Source organism: Rana temporaria, chromosome 2 (assembly GCF_905171775.1).
Source record: "Rana temporaria chromosome 2, aRanTem1.1, whole genome shotgun sequence".
NCBI classification, from domain to species: domain Eukaryota; kingdom Metazoa; phylum Chordata; class Amphibia; order Anura; family Ranidae; genus Rana; species Rana temporaria.
Window position 1 is genome coordinate 220,881,047 of NC_053490.1, and position 26,746 is coordinate 220,907,792.

General features: G+C 40.8%; 1 protein-coding gene across 7 annotated transcripts in view; it reads right to left on the reverse strand.

Annotated features, from left to right (window-relative positions):
• Positions 1-20,533: 20,533 nt before the first annotated feature.
• EDAR (ectodysplasin A receptor) overlaps positions 20,534-26,746 on the reverse strand; it is a 145,206-nt gene continuing 138,993 nt past the window's right edge. For all 7 annotated transcript variants that reach the window (XM_040336481.1, XM_040336477.1, XM_040336476.1 and 4 more), the window contains 2 exons: positions 25,271-25,331; positions 20,534-21,255 (listed from right to left, as the gene is read on the reverse strand). In XM_040336481.1, coding sequence (XP_040192415.1) covers positions 20,921-21,255; positions 25,271-25,331 — 396 coding nt within the window. In that variant the 3' untranslated portion in view covers positions 20,534-20,920. The remainder of the gene's footprint in view (positions 21,256-25,270; positions 25,332-26,746) is intronic.

Here is a 26,746-nt window from a genome sequence, read left to right on the forward strand (position 1 = left end):
GTGCAAGAGGAACGGGTGTGATACTTTCTGAGATGGAGAGATCGAGACCAGTACCCCCCTCCTCAAGATCGCACTCCACTGTTCCATAGTCATTTGACCTACGTCTTTCTCATCCTATTCTACTCTTGATGGGGCCTGCCCTACTTATTGTTTTAGCTCCTATTCTGGAGTACAGCTCGGAGATCAGGCCTTTCGTTGTATTTGAAGAAGTTATTTTAAGGAAGGTAGGGACAGGGGACCATATAATTGGTTGTGACCCAGACTGGTCTTGGATGGCGTGTCGAATCTGGAGGTATTTGTAAAATGTATTATTTGCTATATTAAATTCCTGTCGTAAGTCTGAGAAGGATTTCATGTGTTCTCCATCATACAATTGAATTAAGCGGCTTATACCTTGTCTCTCCCATTCTTTAGATCTCTCAATTTCTTTTAATTCCCTTAAGTTTTGATTACACCAGAGAGGGGCAAAAGTTGTTATTCCCCCTGTGCTTTTGTTGTTTGCCACACTTTACGGGTGAGTTTTTTATAGTCGCACATTTATGCATAAACGAGTCAGCCTCGAGTGCCTCCACTATTGTCCTATGCGGTGCCCCTGTTAGCATCAATCTGCCGGAATTCCCCCCTCCACTCCGCAGTTCGCAAGATGTTGTAATTGTGAGGCTAAAAAGTATGTTTTCGGGTGTGGGACTGCCATACCCCCCTCTTTAGCTGGTAACTGCATGGTCTGGAGACAAATCCTGGCTTGTCCCTTCTTCCAAATTAACTCTCTGAAGAGGGATTCTATTCTTTTAAACCATTTTTGGTCTATCCAGATTGGGGAGTTATGGTGGATATAAAGTAACTGGGGCAACCATACCATCTTTATTAGATTACATCTCCCCGCTATGGATAATGGGAGTCTACACCAAATGTCTCTTTTATGTTCTCATTTGGACAAAAGAGGAATTAAGTTGTCTTGGACAAAACTATTGGTGATCCTCGTGATCCATATCCCAAGATATTTCTTTAACTGAGGAATTCCATGAGGTATCTGGACACCAAGAGGGTCAATTGGCAATAGTGCTGACTTTTCCCAATTGATAACCAACCCGGAGCATAGCCCAAAGTCGCCCACCGTTTTGATCACTTTTTTTAACAAGGTTTCGACGTCTACCAAAAAAAAGAGGACATTGTCCGCGAACAGTGCGATCTTATCCTCCATAGTCTGTCTGCGTAACCCCTGTATATCTTCTGTTTTTCTAATTTTAATGGCTAATGGTTCCATAGCTAGAGTAAAGAGCAGGGGGTAAAGGGGACAGCGTTGTCGCGTTCCTCTCTCTAGTTGGAAAATTTCTGAGAATTCGTTATTGATTTTAATTTTTGCTCTTGGCTGATTGTACAACAGCTTCACCCAGCTAATGAGCCTGGGGCCAAACCCAAATTTCTCTAAGACCTTCCATAAGTAATCCCATTCCAGACTGTCAAAAGCCTTGGCAGCATCCAGGGCCACTTTACTCCTACCACTGTGCCATTAACCGGCCTGTGAGTTGTAGTCTGGGGACGACTAGAGTATTCATTTTTTTTAATGATTTAAAATGTGCGGGTTTTATCACAAATACTGAAAGATTTATATTTTGCTCTCAATTTTATATTATTTGAGCTAAAAGGTCACTTTAACTGTGACCGTTGCAACAACCGTTGACTGTGTAACCTTACATGCTGCGCTCTTAGAAACTGGGAGACATTAAGCAATTGCAGACACTTAACAGGATGGCAATAACCATTCCTAAGGTAAACTTTCACCCCTGATTCAACCTGAAGCAGCCACAAACTGTGCAATTATGATTGTTTAAATCCATGAATAAGGCTAGACAAAACTGGTTCTATTAAAAATATAAAAAATAATGCTATATGTATTCACTCGGCTACCAAACCAAAGCATGCTCTGTTCTCCTAAATGCATACTGGCACTTACTATTGAAAAATAAGAGAAGAAAATAATAAATTTTGTATTGCTGTATAGCAGGGCTCAAAAAAAAAACAGGCGCCAAGTCGCCATAGGGACAAGAAATTGTGTGGTTTTTTTGCGCCTCTTTTTAAATGCAAAATATGTGCTTTTTTGGTTCAACAGACTTCAATGGAGAAGCTCCAGAAAAGCATGTAGTAATTTTTTACCACAATTTGCCTTTTTTTAATCTGCCAAACCGCAAATTTGACAAAAATAAAAACTGCAAAATGTATCAATGTTCAGAAGCGCAAAAGGCACTGCAAAAATGGATCAAAAGCAAACTGCATAGATGTGAACCAAGCCTTAGACCCTGAATGTCTCATTAAAGAGAACCTTTATACTTTGTGAGTACCCTTTAACTGTTTTAATAATAAATTACCCATTGATAGTACGTTTTTCAATCTGGAATCCCCTTTTACAGACCCTACTGGTCCAGGAGCATAAGGGAAGAACGGCCACCCCAGGCTTATATTATATGCGGTTGTCTCATTATTGCAAGGTAAGAGGCCACTCTCTCACTAGAGTGTATTTCTGCATGAAGAAGAGATCTATATCTCTCCAGCACCTTGTTTTGTTATCTGCACACTGGGACGCTTAACTGCACAGAAAAAGGAATGATCTATTGCTGTTTGATCACAGCTTGATAGCATTTTCACTCTGGACTTGATTGGACTGTATACATCAGAATTTCAGTTGGCACCAGCTCGTATTGTAGTATTTGCCACATTTATTGTGCTTGCACTATTTTGTACACTTCATTGCGGTTGTTTGCATATTCATTTTTGCAAGTTTGCACGGCTCATTTGCTGATTTTGCACTTTACTTTGTAAGATTGCACTGTCTGTACCCAGTGTACATTCTTCATTGTCTATGCATGTTGCACTTTATACCACTACATTGTTTTGTACCGTCTCTAGCTCATATTTATTAGATTAGCATGTACCGTATGTTCTCTTGCACTTCTATATATGAGCTTTTCTGTATTAGCTGTGTTTTTCTGTATTGGCCTTAGTGACACTATATTCATTGGGAATAGCACAGCACCAACCCCCACTTTATTCTATTAAAGCATTAATAGATTAAAAACAATAATCACATAGGGGACTTTTTGTCCCCTATGTGATGTAAAGTAAAAAAAAAAAAAAAAAATTTTCAATTGTAAATTTACACCCAGCACATAAAATCCCCCCTCAAAAAATGTTTTAAGCCCCCCCCCCCACTCACATATACGCACATACAAACAAAAATGCATGCGACGGGCGCCTACGCCTGAAAACGTTAATTGTGATATACATGTTGCATATCAAAGTGGCCACTACCCCTTCATATAACTGGTCTATTGCAGCAAGGAGCTCTGGAAGGGCGACGCATGTCAAATAAATACAAGGAGATTTCCAAGTTCAAATTTACCAACCAGTCAGCGACAAACCAAATTGACCTGTCTAACAATATGCATTAAGAACAGGGGTTCAGTCAGCACACATTTGCAAATAAATGCGTAAGCTACAGTCCCCATCAAGGCACCCTGTTTTCTGTAGTCCCTCCTTAACCCTGACTTCTGACTAACCCTGAAACCCCTGTTTTTAACGCATATTGTAAGACCGGTCAATTCGGTTGGTAGCTGGCTGGTTGGTAAGTTTGAGCTTTGAAATCTCCTTGTATTTGTTTGATGTGTTGCGTATTGCCATGCATGCCTGAATGAGTGCAATAATTCTAGCACCAGACTTCCTCCATAACGCTAAACTGATCACTTTTAGGGAGCTTTTAAAGCATCGCCTATGGAAAATATAGGGTACTGGAGTTTGTCGCCTTTTCACGGGCGCACGCAAATTTAGGGTTTGACATGTTGGGTATCTATTTACTTGGTGCAACCTCGGCTTTTATATTTTACAAAAAAAAATGGGCAATTTATTGCGTATTTGTGCCCCCTAAAATTAACTGTTGATGTGTTTTTTTTACTGAAATATTGTGCTTCCTAGACCTTTGCGGTAATATGTGATGTAAAAAATTGGACCTGCCACAATTTTATTCCCTAGGGTGTCTGCTTTCAGAAAATATGTTTGGGGGTAGTTATGTAATCTTCAGGCTTAAAATTATTTTCTAAAAAGGTGCAAAAAACGCCTCTGGCTGTGATGGGGTTAAAGGATAAATTCACGTTCGGGAACATGTTTCATGTTCCACCTGTAAGCTTTGTTGGTTAAAACAAAAAGAACAAAAAATTGATTCTAAGCAAATTTGTAAAGCCCTAATGTATAGAGCATCTGGTCATGAAGTGGTTATTATAGTATTGCTGATAGTTCAGCAATATTAGGTTCTTTGGTGAGCTGTTTAATAAGAATGTACTTGGCTCCATAATATCCTCCAGCATGAGCGAATCGATTCACTAGAATGGAAATAAAGCAAAGTGTTTTATGAACAGTTAATGACAGCCAGCACCTCTCTGCTTAGCCAGCCAGTAAAGAACACTGGTGTCAGCTCCAGTAAAGAAGAAGGCACAGCTGTTCTTGATCAGTGACATTGGTGCTGTAATGTAGCAGAACATTGCAGTGACTGGGATACTGCTCTATATAAAGCCAGTCTGCTTCCTTTCAGGACATAAGGCACCGGATCCCTAAACTATAAAACAAAATACAAAGATATGTTGCATATTCCTTGTTATAGTAAATGTTGTAATATATGTTGTCCGGTTTTATGTGGGATGTTATATTCATATATAATACTAATTATATATATATCTATATCTCCAAAATTGACCAGGCCAGATTTTAGTCCAGGATTTTACACATCAAACCTGTAATTTCATGTTACACATCAAAAGAGGCTTGTTGATTGTCAGTGTGCAGGGGTCCAGGATGGGTCTATTTTACACATCAAACCATTACTCAGGCCAATATGTAATCTAATTACATATTAGAGAAAGCTTTTTAGTATGCAATATTAGGAATAGGTGATGATTGAAGCCGTCTCCGGCTGGGGTCACTCTGTCACTCTGAAAGACAGGATGTAGATCAAAGACGGCCAATCAAATTGCTCAGCTATTCAGTGGATAGGGGATATAATCCTGGAAGTCAGTCTTGTCACTGAGAATATTCCCTGTGCACTGTATGAACATGGCACAGGTATATGAAATGATAGGATTCTGAATTACTCTGTTGGATTTGTATCATCTGTGGAATTTGGACTTTGTTCTGTATTGGAAATCAAATAAATGCACTCTCTGGAGAGCCTGGTGTGTTGTTGTGGAGGAACATAATTTATAGTCATCATACTAACACCTAAATATCAATTATCTAACCGGACTCTACTATAGATTATATATATATTATAATTATTTATATATATATATATATATATATATATATATATATATATATATATATATATATATATATATATATATATATAATCACTACCGTAGAGAATGTTCTTATGTCACAAAACATGCTTTTATGTTTTATACCTTGGTATATTCAATAGTTCTTACAGTGCATGTTCTCTAATTCAGCAATTATGTAGCCACTTAATTTTTGATATACAATCATTTAAGAAACCCTTGATACCAAAATGGTCAGGGCCAAACCTGAAGTATTTGGTGGGTACCTCAGTTCAGTTTAAGTAACTGTAAACCAGAAAAGAAACTGATTTTTTTTTATTTTTTTTTATTTTTTATAGCAAGGCTAATTCTTTCATCAAGACTACCTACCTCTAGAAGGTTACAGAGTGATTGGCACCAACAACACCCAAAGGCCAATTTCTCCTCAACTGTTTGAAAGGGGTGTGATTGTTTTTTTTTCACAAGGCCAATTCTTGCTTTCATCAAGACTACCTACCTCTAGAAGGTTACAGGGTGAAGGCACCAACAACACCCAAAGCCCAATTTTTTCCATACCTGTTGCTTCTATCGAAAGTCTGCGAAAGAAACACCATACTTTATCTAAAACAAAACTGTTAATCTTGCCCTGAGTGTACCAATATTTGGCTTCTTCAAATAGGGCTTGCCCACTATGGTGCCAAACTTTATTTCCATCCAAAGTCTGCCAAAGAGACGCCAGAATAAATTCCCAAATTCTTGTTCTGAGTGCACTAAAATGTGGCCCCATCGTACAGAATGGCTCCCCAAGCCTTTGTTTACTAAATAAAGAAAGCTTGCAGGGAAAATCAATTTACATTTTATATATTTTTTGCTTTATACATGTCCGTTTTGCTGCAGCAGGTTCTATACACAGTATAGAGGTGTTGCTTTACAGGCAGACTAAAGGGACCCCTCCCCAGGCACTATGTTTAACTGCTTGCAGACCATGTCCTGCACATATACATCGGCAGAACGGCACGGCTGCGCAAAGTAACGTGTGTGTGTGTGTGTGTGTGTGTATATCTCTCTCTCTCTCTCTCTCTCTCTCTCTCTCTCTCTCTCTCTCTCTCTCTCTCTCTCTCTCTCTCTCTCTCTCTCTCTCTCTCTCTCTCTCTCTCTCTCTCTCTCTCTCTCTCTCTCTCTCTCTCTCTCTCTCTCTCTCTCTCTCTCTCTCTCTCTCTCTCTCTCTCTCTCACGTTTCTTTGAATTTTGTGCCATGTGAGTGCAGAGACCGTGCCTGCGGGACCCGTAGACTCAATGTCTGCCGGTGTCCTGCAAACAGGTCACAGAGCTGCAGAACGGGGAGAGGCCAGTGTAAAGAAGACATCACCCTGTTCTGCCTAGTGACAGGACACTAATCGTCTGCTCCCTCTCATAGGGAGCAGCGATCAGTGTAGTGTCACAGCAAGCCCCGCCCCCACACAGTTAGAATCACTCCCTAGGGCACACTTAACACCTTCCCAGCCCCCTAGTGGTTAACCCCTTCCCTGCCAGTCACATTTATACAGTAATAGTGCATTTTTATAGCACTGATCTCGGTATAGATGTGAATGGTCCCAAAATAGCGTCGAAAGTGTCCGATGTGTCCATAATGTCGCAGTCACGATAAAAATCGCTGGTAATCCATTTTTTTTTTTTTAACCAAAAATATGTAGAAGAATACGTATCTGCCTAAACTGAGGATTTTTTTTTTTTTTTTATATATAGAATGCATTAAGGTGAAAAGCCATGAAGGTTTACAACCCCTTAACTGTTAAATTTTATGAGATGAAGGGGGGGGGGGGAAGAAATTGGTCTAACATATTGGTCCAAAAAAAATCAGCTGTGTGTGTATAAATATAATCCATCTCAGCCGCCACGATTTCTAAATATCTGCATTGGTCGACCTCTAGTACATGTCCCCCATACCATTTTTATGGCCAATAATTTGCATATAAACCTTTAAAATGGAGACTTTTCCTATTGACTTCAATGGGGTTCATTGTTCGGATCCAAACTTTTGCAATGTTCGAGAGTTCTTGCGCGAACCAAACCGAGGGCTGTTTGACCCATCTCTGTAAGTGAGTATCCCACATGTTCTGCCTTGAAAAAACATACACCTTACCTTATTAAAACCTCATATTCAAAAAGCACACAATAAATCAGTAGAACATGCCTTGTGTGGGGTTTTCTTTTTTCTAGAGATGGGCAACTGCATGCTCCAATATACCTAGAATGGGTTAGGCACAGCATTGTTTTAGTTGCTTTATAACCGGTTGAGATTTGATAATGGGGTGCTAGGTGCTCTAAACCGATCCCTAGGTAGCCACTGGCAGGATCTGACACAAGGTAAAACTTGTCTGTTCACCCTTAACAAATAATTAATCCACAATTCAAGAAACACGTTGAGCAGACATCCTTTCTCCTGCAATTAAATAAGTTGTTTAAACATTTTTTTAATAAAATAAAACCTCAAAATGACCTTCTAGCACTGGCTATCATACCCAACAGAACAGCACTGTAGTTTTATGTCACATTATTCTAAATTTATTCCATGTCACCTTTACCTTTTGCTTTTCTAGTCATGTCTGTGGCTCTTCCTTCTTCCCTGTGTTTCATCATGTCTTAATGAATGCAAATTTCATACTGCGCCCATGTTTCATTTATGCTTACTGTGGATGTATTCATGAGAGGAGCCGAGTGAACATAAAGATGAAAGGAAACCACAGCAAAACATCACAAAGGAACAAATTCCAAAGCCATGTTTGAAGGAAAAAACTACTTAATACGTTACCTTAAATGTAGCAGATGTATGCATAATATCCTACTTTTATTATCTTCTTTGCTGAGATGGCACTTATATAAAAAAAATAGGGCAGTTCCTGGTATTATTGATAATATGAAGAACACATCTGGTACAATTTTTAAAGCATTCTTATTATCAAGAAAAATTTGCTATGGACCTGGAATGAGTAAATATTGCGTTCAAATATGTTTTAGTCCCTTGCCAAGCCAATTACTTTAAAATAAAAGTACATCCTGACATTAAAGAAAGACCACACAATTTCAAATTACAAGCAAATATAATGTGACGTGCCTCCTTAACTGAATAAAATTCCTCATGATTTTTTTGCTTATCATTAAGTTTTGACTTAGAACTCATGTCTGAAGTCTAATGCTTCAACTACATATGAAATTTGTCCTGGCACGAAGGGAGGGAAAATCTCCCTAGTAGCGACACAGATGGCAAAGGAAACCTGACAGAGGTTCGAACCTTTCTTTGCATTGTCCAGTACTAAACAAACATTTTTGCCTAAACTTTCTTCAGTACTTTGTTAGTAATTAACCATAGGCCAAATACACATTAATAGTTCAGGACACCTAATATACACGAACCTCTTCAGGTTACTAACTCGCCAAGAGCTATAGTCTGCTGAAGAACCTTAAAGGGTCACTAAAGGAAAACATTTTTTTAGCTGAAATGACTGTTTACAGGACATAGAGACATAATAGTTAACTGATTCCTTTTAAAAATGATTAAAAATAGATAAAAAAACAATCATATAATGTGCCTGCAGTGTAGTTTCGTTTTTGCTGTTGTTTGCTGGTTCTCTGATGTACAGAGAGCCACTAGAGGGCAGTCAGCCAATAGAGAGCAGTGATACTTTGTCTAAAACTCCTCAGCACCAATCCAGTTTCGTTTTACACACAGCTCCTTGATTAGTGACCACCGTGAGAAATCTCCCAGTACTGTGGTTATCAGGAAACAGGCAACCAGGAAGTGTCCAGAACAGAGAGAGATTTACAGCAACATGAAAGCAAAAACGAACAATGAGGACATGAAACCAGGACTGCAGTAAGGTAAAGGAAGCTATTTAGCTAAAAAAAAAAATTCCTTTAGTGACCCTTTAATGTCTGATGCCTGGTTCAGTGCGGCATGCTGTGGTTCCAGTCACTACAACTGTGGCCCATGAATTCAGTACACCCAGAGGCGTGCAAATTCTGCCGGAAACTGTACCTTTTGAACAGAATGATCATCTGTAGCTCTAGTCAACAGAGAGGCAAGTATAATACTTTTATTCCAGGAAGTTGCTTTTGGATTTGTTTTAAAAACATGGCAGTTACCTTCTATTTTTTAACTTCTATTGTATTGCCCATTATAGGTTTCCACCTCTTACTGACATCACTGTGTTTTTATAAACTTTTAGATAATATGACATTGGTTTAAAATTATTAACCACTTAAGCCCCGGACCATATTGCTGGTCAAAGACCAGAGCACTTTTTGCGATTCGGCACTGCGTCGCTTTAACTGACAATTGCACGGTCGTGCGACGTGGCTCCCAAACAAAATTGGCGTCCTTTTTTCCCACAAATAGAGCTTTCTTTTGGTGGTATTTGATCACCTCTGCGGTTTTTAATTTTTGCGCTATTAACAAAAATATAGCGACAATTTTGAAAAAAAATAATATTTTTTACTTTTTACCATAATAAATATCCCCCAAAAATATATAAAAAAAAAAATTTCCTCAGTTTAGGCCGATACGTATTCTTCTACATATTTTTCATAAAAAAAAGTCTAAATAAGCGTTTGGTTTGCGCAAAAGTTATAGCATTTACAAAGTAGGGGGTAGTTTTATGGCATTTTTATTAATATTATTTTTTTTTACTAGTAATGGCGGCGATCAGCGTTTTTTTTTTCGGTACTGCGACATTATGGTGGACACTTCGGACACATTTTTGGGACCATTGGCATTTTTATAGCGATCAGTGCTATAAAAATGCATTGATTACTATAAAAATGCCACTGGCAGGGAAGGTGTTAACACTAGGGGGCGGGGAAGGGGTTAAGTATGTTCCCTGGGTGTGTTCTAACTGTAGGGGGAAGTGGACTCACTAGGGGAAATGACTGATCGCTGTTCATACATTGTATGAACAGACGGTCAGGCATTTCTCCCCTGACAGGACCGGGAGCTGTGTGCTTACACACACAGCTCCCGATTCTCGCTCTGTAGCGAGCGATCGCGGGTGCCCGGCGGTGATTGTGACCGCCGGGCGCGCACGGCAGTCAGGAGCGAGCATGGGGCGCGCGCGCCCCTATTGGCTGCTAGGAGAGATGACGTAGATCTACGTGATCTCGCCCAGCAGAGCCGACCTGCCGCCGTAAAACTGGCTGGTCGGCAAGCAGATAATAGGTTCAGCTTTACCACTGCCATGGGCTCGTGGTGAATTCTGCCGGTTCAAGATTTGTGGTCCTGGCAGATTTGTAGTATGTACAGATTCTTCCAGATCCAGGAGATTTTTTAAAATCATAATGGTCCAATATCTCAACGGCAACATAGGCAGGGTGTGCGCGCATACACATGGTTATGCAGAGATGCGTAGAGAAGCGACACCTAGTGTTGCGTACATGTGACCGTCCGGGTAAACTCGCTGTGGGCAGCCGGACGTAGTCTCTGAGAGGTAGGGTCACAGTGCAATGGAGAAACTAGTGAACATCGAGTTCTGCTACAAATTGGGGAAAACGGAGATGGAGACGCATGAAATGTAAGTATACGGTCCTGAAGACATGGACAGAAAATGTGTTTGACAAATCCCTTCGTGATGGGAAGGAAACGACTGAGTATGAGCCATGTTTCAGGTTTGCCTGTCGACAAGCAGAACCCCAGAGATGATCGAGCGAGTGCAACAAATGCTGGAACTTGATCTGTGACTGACCCTATGATTGATGGCAGAGGAATTGGGCATTAGCAAGGACATGGTGCGCACCATCGTTCACAAAGATTTAGGCAAGCGAAAGAACTGTTCTCAAGCTGACAGACGAACAAAAGGAAAACTGATGGAAACCTCTGGAGATTTGATTACCATGTGTGATCAGGAGTCCATCCTTTCTGCGATCCATCATCACAGGGATGAGACCTGATGTTACCAGTTCAATCTGGAATCCAAGCGGCAAATGATGGAATGGTGTGGGAGATGAAACGCATCTCCCTACATAAGTTTTACATCCATATCTTCAGCTTTATATATCCTTTGGAAAGTGCAGCTCGTGTTACAGATTTTCTCTTACTGTGCAGCACTGAGAGTGGATTATTGGCATACAGCCAAGACAGCTGATTGGAGGAAAGGCACATACTCCCTCTCCAATTTGGCAAAGGAAGGAAGTAATGTGCAGAGCTCTGCTGTGAAAAGTCAAGCTCTGTGCTAATTTATTTATAGCAACCTCCCACAACACAAACGTCAGGCTGCATTTATCTCCTGTCTTGGAGAACTTGTCAGAAGGTATCATGCTGACAACATGATAGAAACACACGGGACATAGTGCTTTGGAGAGAGATGAGAACACTCTACAGATACTGTATATGTGTTCAGCTCAAATTTCATGAATCGGGTTTACATCCACTTTAACTATTAGGCACCTTTTATTTATATTTTCAGTCTTTTTATTCAGAGAGGATTAATGCTGAAAGACTGAGCAATGACACACTTGTTCTTGTTCCTACCAATTCAGCATCAAGTAAGGTCCCACTACTGCTCCTTGTTGCAGGTGACACAGGGGTGATCTTTGCTGTCTGCCTCCTCACTCCTGCCCATCTAAATTCCTCCTGTTTCCAGCAGCTGGTTTGAGAGTACTTAAGGTTTAACTTTTCTTCTTCTTTTTTTTTTTTTTTTTACAGGCATAACCTTTTTTGATTGAGAACGTTCAATAGAACAAAAACATACTGTATCCAAAAATGTGAGTAGCAGGAGATACATGAGTACAATCATTACACAACAGCTATAATAAAAGGACCTCATGTCAGATAAAATACCAGTGTCGGTTGTAGTGCAGCGAGTTTCAATCGGGAGCATGACAAAGCCATAACATCAATTTTTAGCAAGTACATAGAAAAAAAATTATCCACGAGGAGGGGCCTTCCCACAGTAAGTAAATTACTTCACTTCAGCAAGGTGAAGGGATAATGAAGGGGAGAAGTTGAAGGAAGAGAATGATTGAGAAGGGGGGCAGGGGGAAAAGGAGCAATAAGTATAGTGACATGCAGGAACAGCTTAAACAAATACTTGCTACACAGCCACTATGTTGTATACAGTAACCATATTGAATTATATTAACCCAACAATCTGAGTCCAAGACTAGATCCAGAGGCTGAAAGTTAATAAACTAGAACACTCACCCCCCTTAGAATAGGTAGAAACAACATTGCATTTACCCTGAGCTAGATTGTCCCTTCCTTGTAGCACAACGTGTCAGAGCCCAACACGTGGGAAGGTTCCTACAGCTTCCGATCCACTATTGACTCTGAATTCTGCCTGCGGTGCACCCTCTAAAGGGCCCGAAAAAAACCGCCTGGAATTTTGTACTCTGCTTGAGTCCATATACCACTCTGAGTTTTCCTTAGCTCCTTCAGGTCTGGCTTCATCCTCCGTTCACTCTCAAGAGGAATTTGCTTCAGTTATGATAGATTATATGTAACAAATTACAACCCCGATTGCCATTTCTTACCACAGAGACGAAAAGCGTACTCCCATGTCTTCCCCCACAGAAACAATATCTTCTCTTTTTGCTGCAGAGACTCAGTCTAATGAACTCCATGCTGCTAAACTAGTCCATACCATACCCTATGCTCCGACTGTTGCAGGCCCTCTGATGTCATTCTTACAATACAGTGCCGATAGGCCTGAACGTAGTGGAGCACTGATCAAAACTTTTATAAATGGTTAATGGTCCCTGCAGATGATGCACCTGTTTTTAAGGTTCCTATTGATGAGCATTTATAGATCCTTTCCAAAACCTTTTTTCTTCCTGGCCCTGCATTATGACCTACATTGTCTGTCATCAGGGATGGACTGGCCATTGGGACTACAGGGAGGACCGATGGCTCAGTGGGCCGGCTTCAGTGACAGCGGCCTGGGCGTTTCTCACTTTTGCCTAATCTTGTCCCATAAGGGGGGGCATCAAACTGATTCTTTGCCCCGGGAGAAATAATGTCTAGTTTCCCCACTGGTACTGCCTATAAGAGTACCAGCCGTTCTACTCTAATAAAGTAAAACGGCTAGTGAAGGGGGGCGAGGGGCTTGGGTGGCTGTGGGGGGGGGGGGCGGGAGTTGTCCGGCCGCTGTGGGAGAGACCTGTTAAAGTGGGCCAGTCTGGATGAAGTCCAGGGCCAAATTTTTGTCCCAGTCCAGCCCTGTCTGTCATACTACTCTGACAAACATTAGGGGATTGGACTAAGGTGGTAATACAGGATCTTATTTCCCTTAAAACTGATTTTCAGTTTTGAGCTCATGCCTACAACCCTTGGCTATTTGTTATTTATATGTTAGTAGATGTCATTCATCTCATTGGAGTTAATTTACTAAAGGCAAATGTGGTTTGGAAGTGCAGTCGCTGTATATCTAAGGGGGAGCTCTGAAATGAGGGGAAGCTTTTTATCATCCAATCATGTAGAAGCAAAAATGCTGTTTTTTTTTTTTCTTGCATGTCCCCCTTAAATCTAAAGCGACTTCACTTCCAAATGCACTTGTAGTGCAAAGTGGATTTGCCTTTAGTAAATAAACTCCACTGTCTATAGCAGTGATGGTGAACCTTGGCACCCCAGATGTTTTCAAACTACATTTCCCATGATGCTCATGCACTCTGCAGTGTAGGGGAGCATCATGGGAAATGTAGTTCCAAAACATCTGGGGTGCCAAGGTTCGCCATCACTGGTCTATAGTATATGAATATCCTGTTGAAGAACTATTTGGCCAACATACTAAGCAGCGGAAAGGGCATTTATTGTGCATGTCCTTCAAGGGACAGCATCTCTTTGGAGCTGCCTTAAGACACATATAAGCATTCTGCCATTAGTCCAACACATCACTTTTGCTTTGCTATGGGTTCCCAGCATCTCTAGTTTATTGTCTTGCCATTCCTTGAGTGCTCACTAAGATGCTGGCTCCTGTTTTAGTCCTACTATGTTCCCAGTTTAAGGGGTGGAATATCTGGATGACCTCCTTTTTGGCACCACTGCAGATGCCAATTTTAGCTTTAAATCTCTGCGAGTGTCTGTTTAATGCATTTGTTTCCCCCTTGTTAGGATTTTCTTTTGTGTTAGAGTGGTCCACCTGTGTTTTGGTGTGCCTGTCCCGTTTTTTGGACATCCCTTAGTTGCTTATTCTTTATAAAGTTGTGGTGCTCCTTTGTGGATGATTAACAAAATAGTATTTTTTTACTTAACCACATCCCTACCGCGTCATTGTGAAATGACGGCGGCAGGAACCCCTTCTCGATCCGGGTGGACCTCATATGACGTCCTGCGTTCCCGGCGATCTAGGGCGCGCGCGCCCGCGGCGACGCTCGTGACCCGGCGCGGGTGCCCGGCGGCCGCGATTGCCGCCGGGTGCCCGCGATTGTCGGTAATCACGGCAGGAGTGTAGATCTGTGTGTAAACACACAGATCCACCTCCTGTCAGCGGTGAGGAGACCAATGTGTGTTCCCAGTACAGAGGAACACACATCGGTCTCCTCCCCTTGTGAGTCCCCTCCCCCCTACAGTTATAACACATCTTAGGGAACATATTAACCCCTTCCTCGCCGCCTAGTGGTTAACCCCTTCCCTTCCAGTCACATTTACACAGTAATCAATGCATATTTATAGCATTAATCGCTGTATAAATGTGAATGGTGCCAAAAACGTGTCAAAAGTGTCCGATGTGTTCGCCGCAATGTCACGGTGACAGTAAAAAAATCACAAATCGTCGCCAATACTAGTAAAAAAATTAATAAAATAAAAATGCCATAAATCTATCACCTATTTTGTAGACGCTACACCTCGGCCTAAACTGAGGAAAAAAAATGTTTTTTTAAAAAAAATTGTGATATTTATTAAATAAAAAAGTTAAAAAATATTGTGTTTTTTTTTAAATTGTCGCTCTTCTTTTGTTTATAGCGCAAAAAATAAAAACCGCAGAGATGATCAAATACCACCAAAAGAAAGCTCTATTTGTGAGAACAAAATGATAAAAAAATTGTTTGGGTACAGTGGAGCATGACCGCGCAATTGTCATTCAAAGTGCGACAGTGCTGAAAGCTGAAAATTGGCTTGGGCAGGAAGGTGCGTAAGTGCCCGGTATGGAAGTGGTTAATGTAAAATCCTTTTCTTGGAGTCCATTGATAGACACGGCTAACTAAGCAGATTTGATGAAGTTGTAGACTCTAGGGGGCTGGCCTTTAGTTTTTATGTGCCTAGCGTCCATTTTTCTTGAAGGTAGCATTATAACCCTTGATTACTTTTTCTTCATTAATTTGTGTCCCTAAATGAACTTTGAGAAAAAGATTTTATGGGGAGTACTAAAATTCTATTGCTATTAAACATAAATGAATCAGGTTAGTCTGCTTTTGCGATATTTTATGCCAGTGTACAATGTCCCTGAAACTGTGAAGATCACACTGTTCTGTAACACAAAAGCGTTTTTTTTTTGTTTTTCAATGTTGCCCCCAAAGACTTGCAAAGAACCCCTCTTCTGGCTATACAGTTTTTTTTCTTTTTGCAGTGTCTCCTATGGCTGCACCTAACTTCCGATGCCTTTTTTGACAGTAGTTTGCCTATTGGTATTAGAATGACCAGAATCTAATAACAGAATGTGATGAATGGGGGGTGTTGGGGCGCTTACCAATATTACAAATAAATATACTAACAATAACGTGCAATGTGCTCACTGATGAAACATTGCCTAATAATAACAGAATGTGCTGCTATAGATTTTAAGGATTTTAGTTAAATTCATTTTAATCAGAATTGACCATGCACTTGTCAAATCAAATTCCGGTTGCCCACCTCTAAATAATATGTGCAAAAGTAACTTCCAAAAATTTTTTGGTACTTTTTTTATTAGGAATTGTAAAGTCACAAGCATACAATATAATAACTTATATATACAAAATTAAAACATAAACAATTCTATGCTCTAGTACTCGTGAAATGCCATTAGGGTTCATTATATTATTGATGCATATAAGGGATCAGGATTTTAATTGGTGAATGCAACATTTCCACAGCCAGGTAATTGCTCACTACATTTTAATCCCATCCTTCCAAAAGATGTGATAATTATCTGTCAAATTCATATGTCCATATCAGTAAATAGTCTACGAGCTGTCATACTCCTATACAGTAATACATAGCAACAACTCACCATCACCAGTCATCTTTCAGTGATCTGATTCTGATTGGTTGCAGTGCATTACTATACCTTGCACACTAGCATTGCTCTTTGCATTGTCTTAGATCCCTTTCACACTGGGGCCTTTTTCAGGTGCTCTTGGGCTAAAAATAGCGCCTGAAAACGACTCCCCTGCAGTCTCAGTGTAAAAGCCTGAGGGCTTTCACACTGAGTCGATGTGCTGGTTAAAAAAACTCCTGCAAGCAGCATCTTTTGAGCGGTGCTCCTGCCCATTGAAATAAATGGGCAGCGCGGCTGAACCGCCGGCGAAGCGTCACTGCAGCAGCGCTTTATGGGTGGTTTGGAACCCCATTTCGGTAAAAAGCACACTGCGAGCAGCCGAATACCTCCGTAAAAAACAACACTGCCACTGCCCCAGTGTGAAAGCAGCCTAACTGCATATGCTTTCGTAATTGGCTATCTTGCAGAGTTCACTTATGAAATTGTGCAGATACCAAATTGTTGCTTTTCCCACACATTCATGTACAAGGTGTCTTCAAAAACTTTCAGCACTTTTATATTTTTTTTGGAAACAGGCCAGGAGGAGTAATAATTGGTTGTGTCTGAGATTGTCATTTTACTAGTCTGGCAAGCCAGCCATTTCAGTTTAAAGGAACACTAAAGTAAAACATTTTTTTTTTGTAAAATAACAAACATGTTATACTTACCTCCACTGTGCAGCTCGAGTGTCCCCGAACCCTGTCTTCTGGAGTCCCTCGGTGGCTGTCTCAGCTCCTTCTCGCAAGAGCTTTCCACCTCCATGCGAGCGAGCTTGCATGGTGGAAAGCTTTTGCGGGCGCACTCCCGTGATACATCGGCGGGCATAGCCGCCGACTGTATCACTTGGCCCTGCCCCTGGCGCGCGGTGTCATCGGATGTGATTGACAGCAGCGCCAGCCAATGGCTGCGTTGCTATCAATCCGTCAAGCCTAGCCAATCAACGGCTAGGCTGGGAACCGAAGAGGTACACGGGGATGCGCGCAGGACTTTCGAGGGGTGAGGTAAGTAAAACGGGGGTTCGGGGGGGGGGAGGCAGTACCGATGGGTGTTTTTTCACCTTAATGCATAGGATACATTAAGGTGAAAAAACATTTAACTTTACAACCCCTTTAATACGAATGATGTAATTTTGTTTTTGAAATTCTTAATAAAATAAATTAAAGTGTGGAAACATTTTGAAGAACCCTTGTATATTGAGAAGAATTTGATTACACACACACACACACATGTACACACGCGCACACACACACACATACACACGCACACACACACACACACACTTTGGAATCTCATGCATTCTGAGCAGCAGGAAAGTCTCTCTCCTTTTGCTACATTCCCTATGATCCCCAAGATTAGTAAGGACCCTGGGTGTGATTCCTTTACCCAAGTCCCCAAGATATGCAAGAAGCATGGGTGTGTTTTAAACCTTTCAGAGACAAAAACAACCTAAAATATTGGGGTACCAAAAGGAACTGCAACTCAAAAGCTCACAATGCGCCCATCTCAGTAGTTTCAGGTATAGGCCGATGGAGCTTGTCAGTGCTTCACACATTGAATGAACAAACAAGTCAGCTGCACTCCAATGGAAGATTTATTATTCCAGCACTAGATCACCTGAGAGTCAGCCCAGACCAAGCCTTACTCTAACATGTTTCAGCCAAAAAAGGCCCAATCAGGGTTTAATAATCTATGAGTAAGCCCTTTTTGGGTGAAACACTTCAGTGTTAAGCTTGGTCTCAGCTGACCCTTCTGTTATCTAGACCTGGAAAGAAAAGTTTATTGAAGGTTGATATCATTAGAGTATGGCCAACATATCTGTGCAACTTAAAATATGAGGTTTGGGGGGCCTCACCTTTTTAAGCTAGCTTGTAACCAAAAATGTGCTGATGGTCAGCTATAGCTGAATTTTTTTTGTCCCCCTTTACAACATTTCGTTCATATTCTCCTCACTGAACTTGTCCTTCATTCCAGCATGTTGTACAGAACCTGCAACTGCTACTGTTGGGATCGATTTGCACTACAATTTCTGTTTTTTCGGATGCATTTCTGCATGCATGTTTTTGAAGTATTCTTATGCGTTCTGGCAAATTTTCCCCCCACCTTTTTTTTCATCCCAGTTCAGAACATGTGCTTTCCAGCACATTTTTGATGTGTTTTGCCATATTGCAGAAGCGTTCCATACAGGAAAATGCAACTTTTGTTGGCAGCACTAGAACTCACTGCATTGGTTTGAACTATGGCCACTGGAATACGTGGAAGTACTGTTCATTTTTTATGTAGATTAAAAATTTACTGAACTGCAGTCCTTAATGGAAAGGTTATTGCTAAATGAAGATTTGCTGCTTTCTAAGGTCATTAGAACATGACACAAAAAGGATGCCTTTGTCGACATTCATGAGTTAAACATTAATGGGTTAAATCTGCACTGACTTTTCTTTGCGCAAGAATGCTAAATGTGTAGCATAAACTAGATATCCTAAGCCTAAACTAGGAGGACATTAATAATAAAATAAAATAATGCAGTTTAGAGATTAGGATGAAAGTTTATGCACTACACAATGAGCTTTTACTGTGCACAGCACATGCATCCTGAACCCCATTTTGTGAAAACCTGCCCTGTGTGTTTTAATCATAGTATAAAACCTTTCGTGATCATATTTATCAACCTAAGATGAGACAGTTAATATTTAAAATATTGTTTTGTACATTCAAGAAATGTTACTGTAATTTGTATACAGGTCCAAGGAAACGCATTTCTTTTTCACTTCACAAAACACTTTTAGTGAGACGCTAAAACTTCGTACACACGATTGGATTTTCCAACAACAAATGTGTGATGGCAGGGTCTTGTCCGAAAATCCGTTTGTATGCTCCATCGGACAATTGTTGTTGGATTTTCCAACAACAAATGTTGGATAGCATGCTTTCAAATTTTCTGACCACAAATGTGTGCCTTCAAATTATCCGATTGTGTGTACACAAGTCCATCGGAAAAAAATCCAAAGTACAAACACGCATGCTCAGAAGCAATGCTAACTATAGCACAACATTAGCAGAAATTTCCCAAAGGGTGGCGCTAAAGAGCAGAAAAAACACGTAGCTTCTGTTTGTTGGCTGAGAGAGTTTTGCCATCTGTATGCAAAACAAGTTCACGGTCAACACCCTTCAGGCAAAATTCCATGGATTTGTCTGACGGAAATCTGATCGTGTGTACGAGGCTTAAGTCTGTTTAAATCATTAACTTTAATGGCATCCTCGATTATGGGTTATACTCGCTTTCCCTTTTGCTTCTCCTCTACTCCATTCAGCTGCCATAAGTAATGAACAATACTCAGTACTTGTGGGTACAGGCGCACATGTGTTTTAATGCTCAGCATTAGTGCATGGTAATTGGCTATTCAGAAACTCAGTGCTGTCATAAGGAGTGGGGAAGAAGGGAGTCCTCGGCCCCCTCTGTATGCTTCATGTCATGCTTTGCAAGCTACTTGGGACTCCCTCTATTTATTACCAGTGGATTCATGAAGATTCAGTTGAGCAAGGAAAGGCATGTGAGGCTGAAAGGGCTGGTGTTAAAGTGAATCCTACTGCTTTGTCCTGCGTGGACTGCACTGTAAGGCATATATATACACTGTGGCAATGTTATGCTCCATGCTGTGATTTGGAGGCTACAGAGTGGAGAAAGGAAATGTATGTGAGGCCGAAAGGGCTTTTGTTAAAATGAATCTATTGCTCTGCCCTCCAAGTGTTGCAATATCAGACATATATATATATGCACTAGGGCTATTTTTTTTTCTTTTTTCTTTTAAGTTTTTGCCAAGAAACTGTTTGCTACCTTCAGATCCTGGCAGTCATCTATTGTAGGAAGGTTAAAAAAGGTAGAAATAAATAATTTTTGGAATGTACCGAGTGCTGTCTTCAGATGTCCTTTGGATACTCCTGAATTGGGTTGCACCACAACATATTTTTCATTAGATATTTGTAGTTAATAGAACAAAAAGTAATTTTCACACGTTTTTTTTCATTACTGAAATATGTATTGCAGAAGAATACGTTAGTTTGTATTAAACTGTCTGTATCCCATAGATAACCAGTAAACGTTGATAATTCAGAGAGGAAGTAGCCCTTCCGGTCACAGGTTCACATACAAAAGGTATGCAATGAACAGTGGTATGTAACAGTACTTAATGAGCCATTATCCTTGTGTGTGGTTCACCATTAGAAAAGGCTGTTGCTTTCCTATAAAATACTTCTAAAAGTCTTCTAATCCTTCTTGATGCTACATATCATAGTTTTCTTGCACTGTTTTGATCCGCAGTGTCCAGTCAGATATGTGCACTGTAGCTTATCCAAAAGGAAAGGCACATAGTCCAGGTATTAAGATATATGTTTCACTGCAATTCATACATCTTCTGTGTTTGGCACTGTAGGTGTTGTGACTACTGGTGTAGATTGTGCCCACTCCACAATATCCGCACAAAGGGACTCCACAGCGTCTAGTCTTTCAATTTGTACTAATTTGGTTAACAGGTCTGGGATGCTGTACCCTGCAGTACTAATCCGATCAAAAAGCTGAAGTCCATCTGTCATTCCTCCAATTTCATCCCTTTTTAGGCCAAAACTTTCGGCAAGGTGACGCCATGTTTTCACTATTGCTTTTTCTGTATTGTAAGTTGAGCTAAGCATCCTGCTTGTCTTTTCTAAGCAATCAAAAGGAAGTTCTGTTGGGCTTAAACCTAAAAAAAATGTAATAATAAGTTTAACAGTTTTTCTGTAAATATTTTATTATATATTTTCATGTGACAACACTGAAAAAATGACACTTTGCTACAATGTAAAGTAGTGAGTGTACAGCTTGTATAACAGTGTACATTTGCGGTCTCCTCAAAATAACTCAACACACAGCCATTAATGTCTAAACCACTGGCAACAAAAGTGAGTACAACCCTAAGTGAAAATGTCCAAATTGGGCCCAATTAGCCATTTTCCCTACCCAGTGTCATGTTAATTGTGTTACAAGGTCTCAGGTGTTACTGGGGAGCAGGTGTTTTAAATTTGGTGTTATCGTTACTCTCTCATAATGGCCACTGGAAGTTCAACATGGCACCTCATGGCAAAGAAATCTCTGAGGATCTTAAAAAAAAAAAGAACTGTTGCTCTACATGACCTAGGCCAGTGATGGCGAACCTTGGCACCCCAGATGTTTTTTAACTACAATTCCCATGATGCTCAACTATACTGCAGAGTGCATGAGCATCATGGGAAATGTAGTTCCAAAACATCTGGGGTGCCAAGGTTCGCCATCACTGACCTAGGCTATAAGAAGATTGCCAAGACCCTGAAACTGAACTGCAGCACAAGGGGTGTACTCAAAATGGAGTAGGACAGAGACCATATGGTTCTCACATTAAAAAATGAATTTCTAATCAGAATTGTGATCTGGGTTTAGAATTAGAAGAAAAGACAAACACATATGGCCCAATGAATAGCAAATACTTACAAATGCAAATAAACTTCCCTGATCAAATCTAAAATAAAAACTGATGAGTAAACCATCATGTGCACTTGACCATGGGACTAGTAAATCCTGATTATTTGACCTGAATGATGGCCAGCTAGTTTCCTCAAAGGTTTAATTATATTCACACAATACAGTGAGGGAGACAAGTATTTGATGTCCTGCTGATTTTGTACGTTTGGCCACTGACAAAGAAATAATCAGTCTATAATTTTAATGGTAGGTTTATTTTAACATTGAGAGGCAGAATAACAACCAAAATATCCAGAAAAACACATTTAAAAAAAATATACAAATTGATTTGCATTTTAATGAGCGAAATAAGTATTTGATCCCCTATCAATCAGCAAGATTTCTGGCTCCCAGATGTCTTCTATACAGGTAACCATATGAGATTAGGAGTACTATCTTAAAGGGAGTGCTCCTAATCTCAGCTTGTTACCTGTATAAAAGACACCTGTGCACAGAAGCAATCAATCCGATTCCAATCTCTTCACCATGGCCAAGACCAAAGAGCTGTCCAAGGATGTCAGGGACAAGATTGTAGACCTACACAAGGCTGGAATAGGCTACAGGACTATCGCCAAGCAGCTTGGTGAGAGGGTGACAACAGGTTGTGCAATTATTTGCAAATGGAAGAAACACAAAATAACTTGTAATCTTCCTCGATATACAGGATCTCAACCTTGTGGCGTTTCAATGATAATGAGAACAGTGAGGTATCGACCCAGAATTACACAGAAGAAACTTGTCAATGATTTCAAGGCAGCTAGGACCATAGTCACCAAGAAAACAATTGGTAATACACTACACTGTGAAGGACTGAAATCCTGCAATGCCCGCAAGGTCCCCCTGCTCAAGACAGCACATGCCACGGCCCGTCTGAATGATTCAGGAGAACTGGGTGACAGTGTTGTGGTCAGATGAGACCAAAATTTAGCTCTTTGGCATCAACTCAAGTCGCTGTGTTTGGAGGAGGAGGAATGCTGCCTATGATTCCAAGAACACCATCCCTACCGTCAAACATGGAGGTGGTAACATTATACTTTGGGGTGTTTTTCTGCTAAGAGACAGGACAACTTCACCACAAGTGACGATGGACAGGGCCCATGTACCATCAAATCTTGGGTGAAAACCTTTTTCCCTCAGCCAGGGCATTGAAAATGGGTCATGGATGAGTATTCCAGCATGACAATGACCCAAAACATACGGCCAAGGCAACACAGGAGTGGTTCAAGAAGAAGCACATTAAGGTCCTGGAGTGGCCTAGCCAGACTCCAGATCTTAATCCCATAGAAAATATGTGGAGGAAGCTTAAGGTTCAAGTTACCAAATGTCAGCCTCAAAACCTTAATGACTTGGAGAGGATCTGCAAAGAGTGGAACAAAATCCCTCCTGAGATGTGTGCAAACCTGGTGGCCAACTACAAGAAACATCTGTCCTCTGCGATTGCCAACAAGGGTTTTGCCACCAAGTACTAAACCATGTTTTGCAAAGGGGTCCAATACTTTTCACTCATTAAAATGCAAATCAATTTATAACTTTTTTGAAATGCGTTTTTCTGGATTTTTTTGTTGTTATTCTGTCTCTTTGTGTTAACATAAACCTGCCATTAAAATGATAGACTGATCCTTTCTTTGTCAGTGGGTACAAAATCAGCAGGGGATCAAATACTTTTCCCCCTCACTGTAGGTATAAAAAGCATCACTGTTCAACAATGTCAAATGGCTTTGATCTTTGTCACTCCATAGCTGCTCATATTGTTTGAAATTATATACTGTATTTATCGGCACCTTTTTCCCCTGAAAATAGGGGGGAAATCACGGGTGCGCTTATACGCAGATCCCTGTCGTCTCCGAGGGAAGAGGAGGAACGAGTGCCGCTGAATTACAGAGCTGTGATCTACTGTGTACCAGGCGCTCCGTCACTCACAGCCACGGGCCTTGGGCAACTGTCTATCATATGAGCAGGGCCAGGAGGCGTGGCTGTGCGTGACGGAGCGCCCAGTACACAGAAGATCGCGGCTCTGTAATTCAGTGGCACTCAATCCTCCTCTTCCCTCGGAGACAGCAGGGATCTGACACTGACGAGGCTGCAATGATGGCAGTGTTTCCAAGGTCAGTGTTTCCGGAGCAGTGAGGGGGTGCTGTGAAAGACAATATAAGGTGTTCGGGGTGTGGGCTTTATCCTAAATGGACAAGGTCTCCTTATTACATGGACTTTATTATACATACAGTAGATAGTTCATGCTGTTCCTCCAGGAAAAGAATACTCAAGCATTTTGTTTATATATCACTTGTGGTCTAATTCAGTGGCACTCGCTCCTCCTCTTCCCTCGGAGACCGTTCAAAGTTCTTTATTTAAAATGTATTTTTCCTTAAATTTCCCTCCTAAAATTAGGGTGCGCGTTATACGCTGATAAATACGGTATTGTTTTTGTCCTTGCAAAGGATTTTTTTTTGGCAGTTAAGTAAAAAAAAAAAGGCAAAATACGGGCTAACAGTTGAGGATTCCTAAGCTTAACTGAAATCTCTCACCTTTTCTCTTTCTAGCCTTGTACTCTGAGGCCCCGTACACACGTCCGAGGAACTCGACGTGCCAAACACATCGAGTTCCTCGTCGAGTTCAGTGTTGAAGCCGCCGAGGATCTCGGCGGGCCGACTTTCCTCATTGAACAACGAGGAAATAGAGAACATGTTCTCTATTTGGCCCGACGAGTTCCTCGTCGGCTTCCTCGCTGAAAAGTGTACACACGACCGAGTTTCTCGGTAGAATCCAGCTCCGATCGAGTTTCTGGCTGAATTCTGCCGAGAAACTCGGTCGTGTGTACAGGGCCTTATATCTTTTGTAAGGGCTCTCTGTTCGAAAATGCCTTTTACTCTTTTAGGAAAGTACTTCCTACAATCCCACTCCAGTGCTCCATGCTGGCAAAGATGAGTAATAGCCACTCCTCTCATCAGAAAAGTTCTCATTGAGACAATTGGTGCTAAGGAAGAGAGGAGTTTTCTGACCGGGTCAGTTAAATTATAAAATGCACTGGGTGGCATGATCAAACTTTGGTGCCTATTGGACAGAGCAATCATACTTAGACACACGGTACATCTGCTGTAACAGGAAAAATGAGGTAGAACTATGAACATGGAGGTTAACACATTGTTTAACTGCCTGAATATCTATTTCTGTGACTTCAACTTAGCTTTAAATTCACGGTACTTTATACTTTGAATACTCACCTTCTGCAACATTGCACACATTTGCATAGAGATCTAATATTTTTTTCCTTCGACTTTGAATCTGAGGAAAAATAAAATATTTTCATAAATGGAATGACCTAGACTGTATGTTTTTCATAATCATTGGTTCTCCCAAAATCCAAAACTATCTACATTTATAAAGTTACACATTAATAATTAGGACTTATATTGTAATTTGTTTTTCAGTATAAGTAACTTAAAGTGGGTGTTGTGCTCCCAGATACAAATGCAAAGAAAAAAACTGACCATGCTTGGATGGATGTGCTTCCATGCCCTGGTATGGTCAATTTCAAATAGGAAAGCAGGGGGACTGGAAGCACCACTAGGTATTTCATACAAAGGAAGCAATGCAAAGAAAACTGGATACTTTTATTACAAGTACATTGTACAAGACACATAACAGAACTATAAAATGTTGGGGTAACATACACTTTAAGGCTGGCTACACACCCCTCAGATGAAACGACTGTGGTAATTACTAAGGCAGTGAAACTGATCAAATCAAATGTGCAAAATAATAGAAAGCCTGAAAACATGACCTGTTGGGGCGCCTTGAGGACTGGAGTTGAGAGACTGCTTTGAACGTCTAGTCTTACAGATACAACTGGCCATTTGAGGGCAACCATAATTCTGATGTGGTCCCGCAATGAAATTGAGTTTGACTCCCCTGCTTATGTGTAGCGGTGTTCTAAATTGTCAAAATAGTGCAGGTGTGTTTTTAATGCTTTAATTATCATAAAGGTGCCCTTAAGATCACGTACATATACTGTAGCAGGTTGGCAGCCCTGCGCGAACCGCCGTACAGGTACGTCGGCTCCTTTTAAGAGCCTTAGCATGCACGTGCTAGCTGCGCGGCAGGGGACCCGATGCACGTGGCCGGTGATCACGATGCCATGAGCACAAGAGCTAGAACGGGGATATGTGTGTGTAAAGGTGAGAAGAGACAGATCGTCTGCTCCTAAAGATTAGGAATAGCGATCGGTCTCCTCCTTCAGTAAGTCAGATTTTCCCATAGTTAGCAACACCTAGAAGGGAACACATTTAAACCCTTGATCGCCCCCTAGTGTTAACCCTTTCTCTGCCAGTGTCATTTATACAGCAATCAGTGTTTTTTTTATAGCACTGATTGCTGTGTAAATGTCAATGGTCCCAAAAAAGTGTCTGATCTGTCTGCCTGCCGCAATGTCGCAGTCCCGATAAAAATCGCCGCCATTACTAGTACAAAAAAAAAAAAAGGCCTAAATCTATCCCCTATTTTGTAGGCGCTATAACTTTTGCGCAAACCAATCAATATGCTCTTATTGTGATTTATTTTTTTACCAAATATATATAGAAGAATATATATCGGCCTAAACTGATTGAATACATTTTTTTTAAATATTTTGAGGATATTTATTATAGCAAAAAGTAAAAATTGTCGCTCTATTTTTGTTTATAGTGCAAAAAATAAAAGCC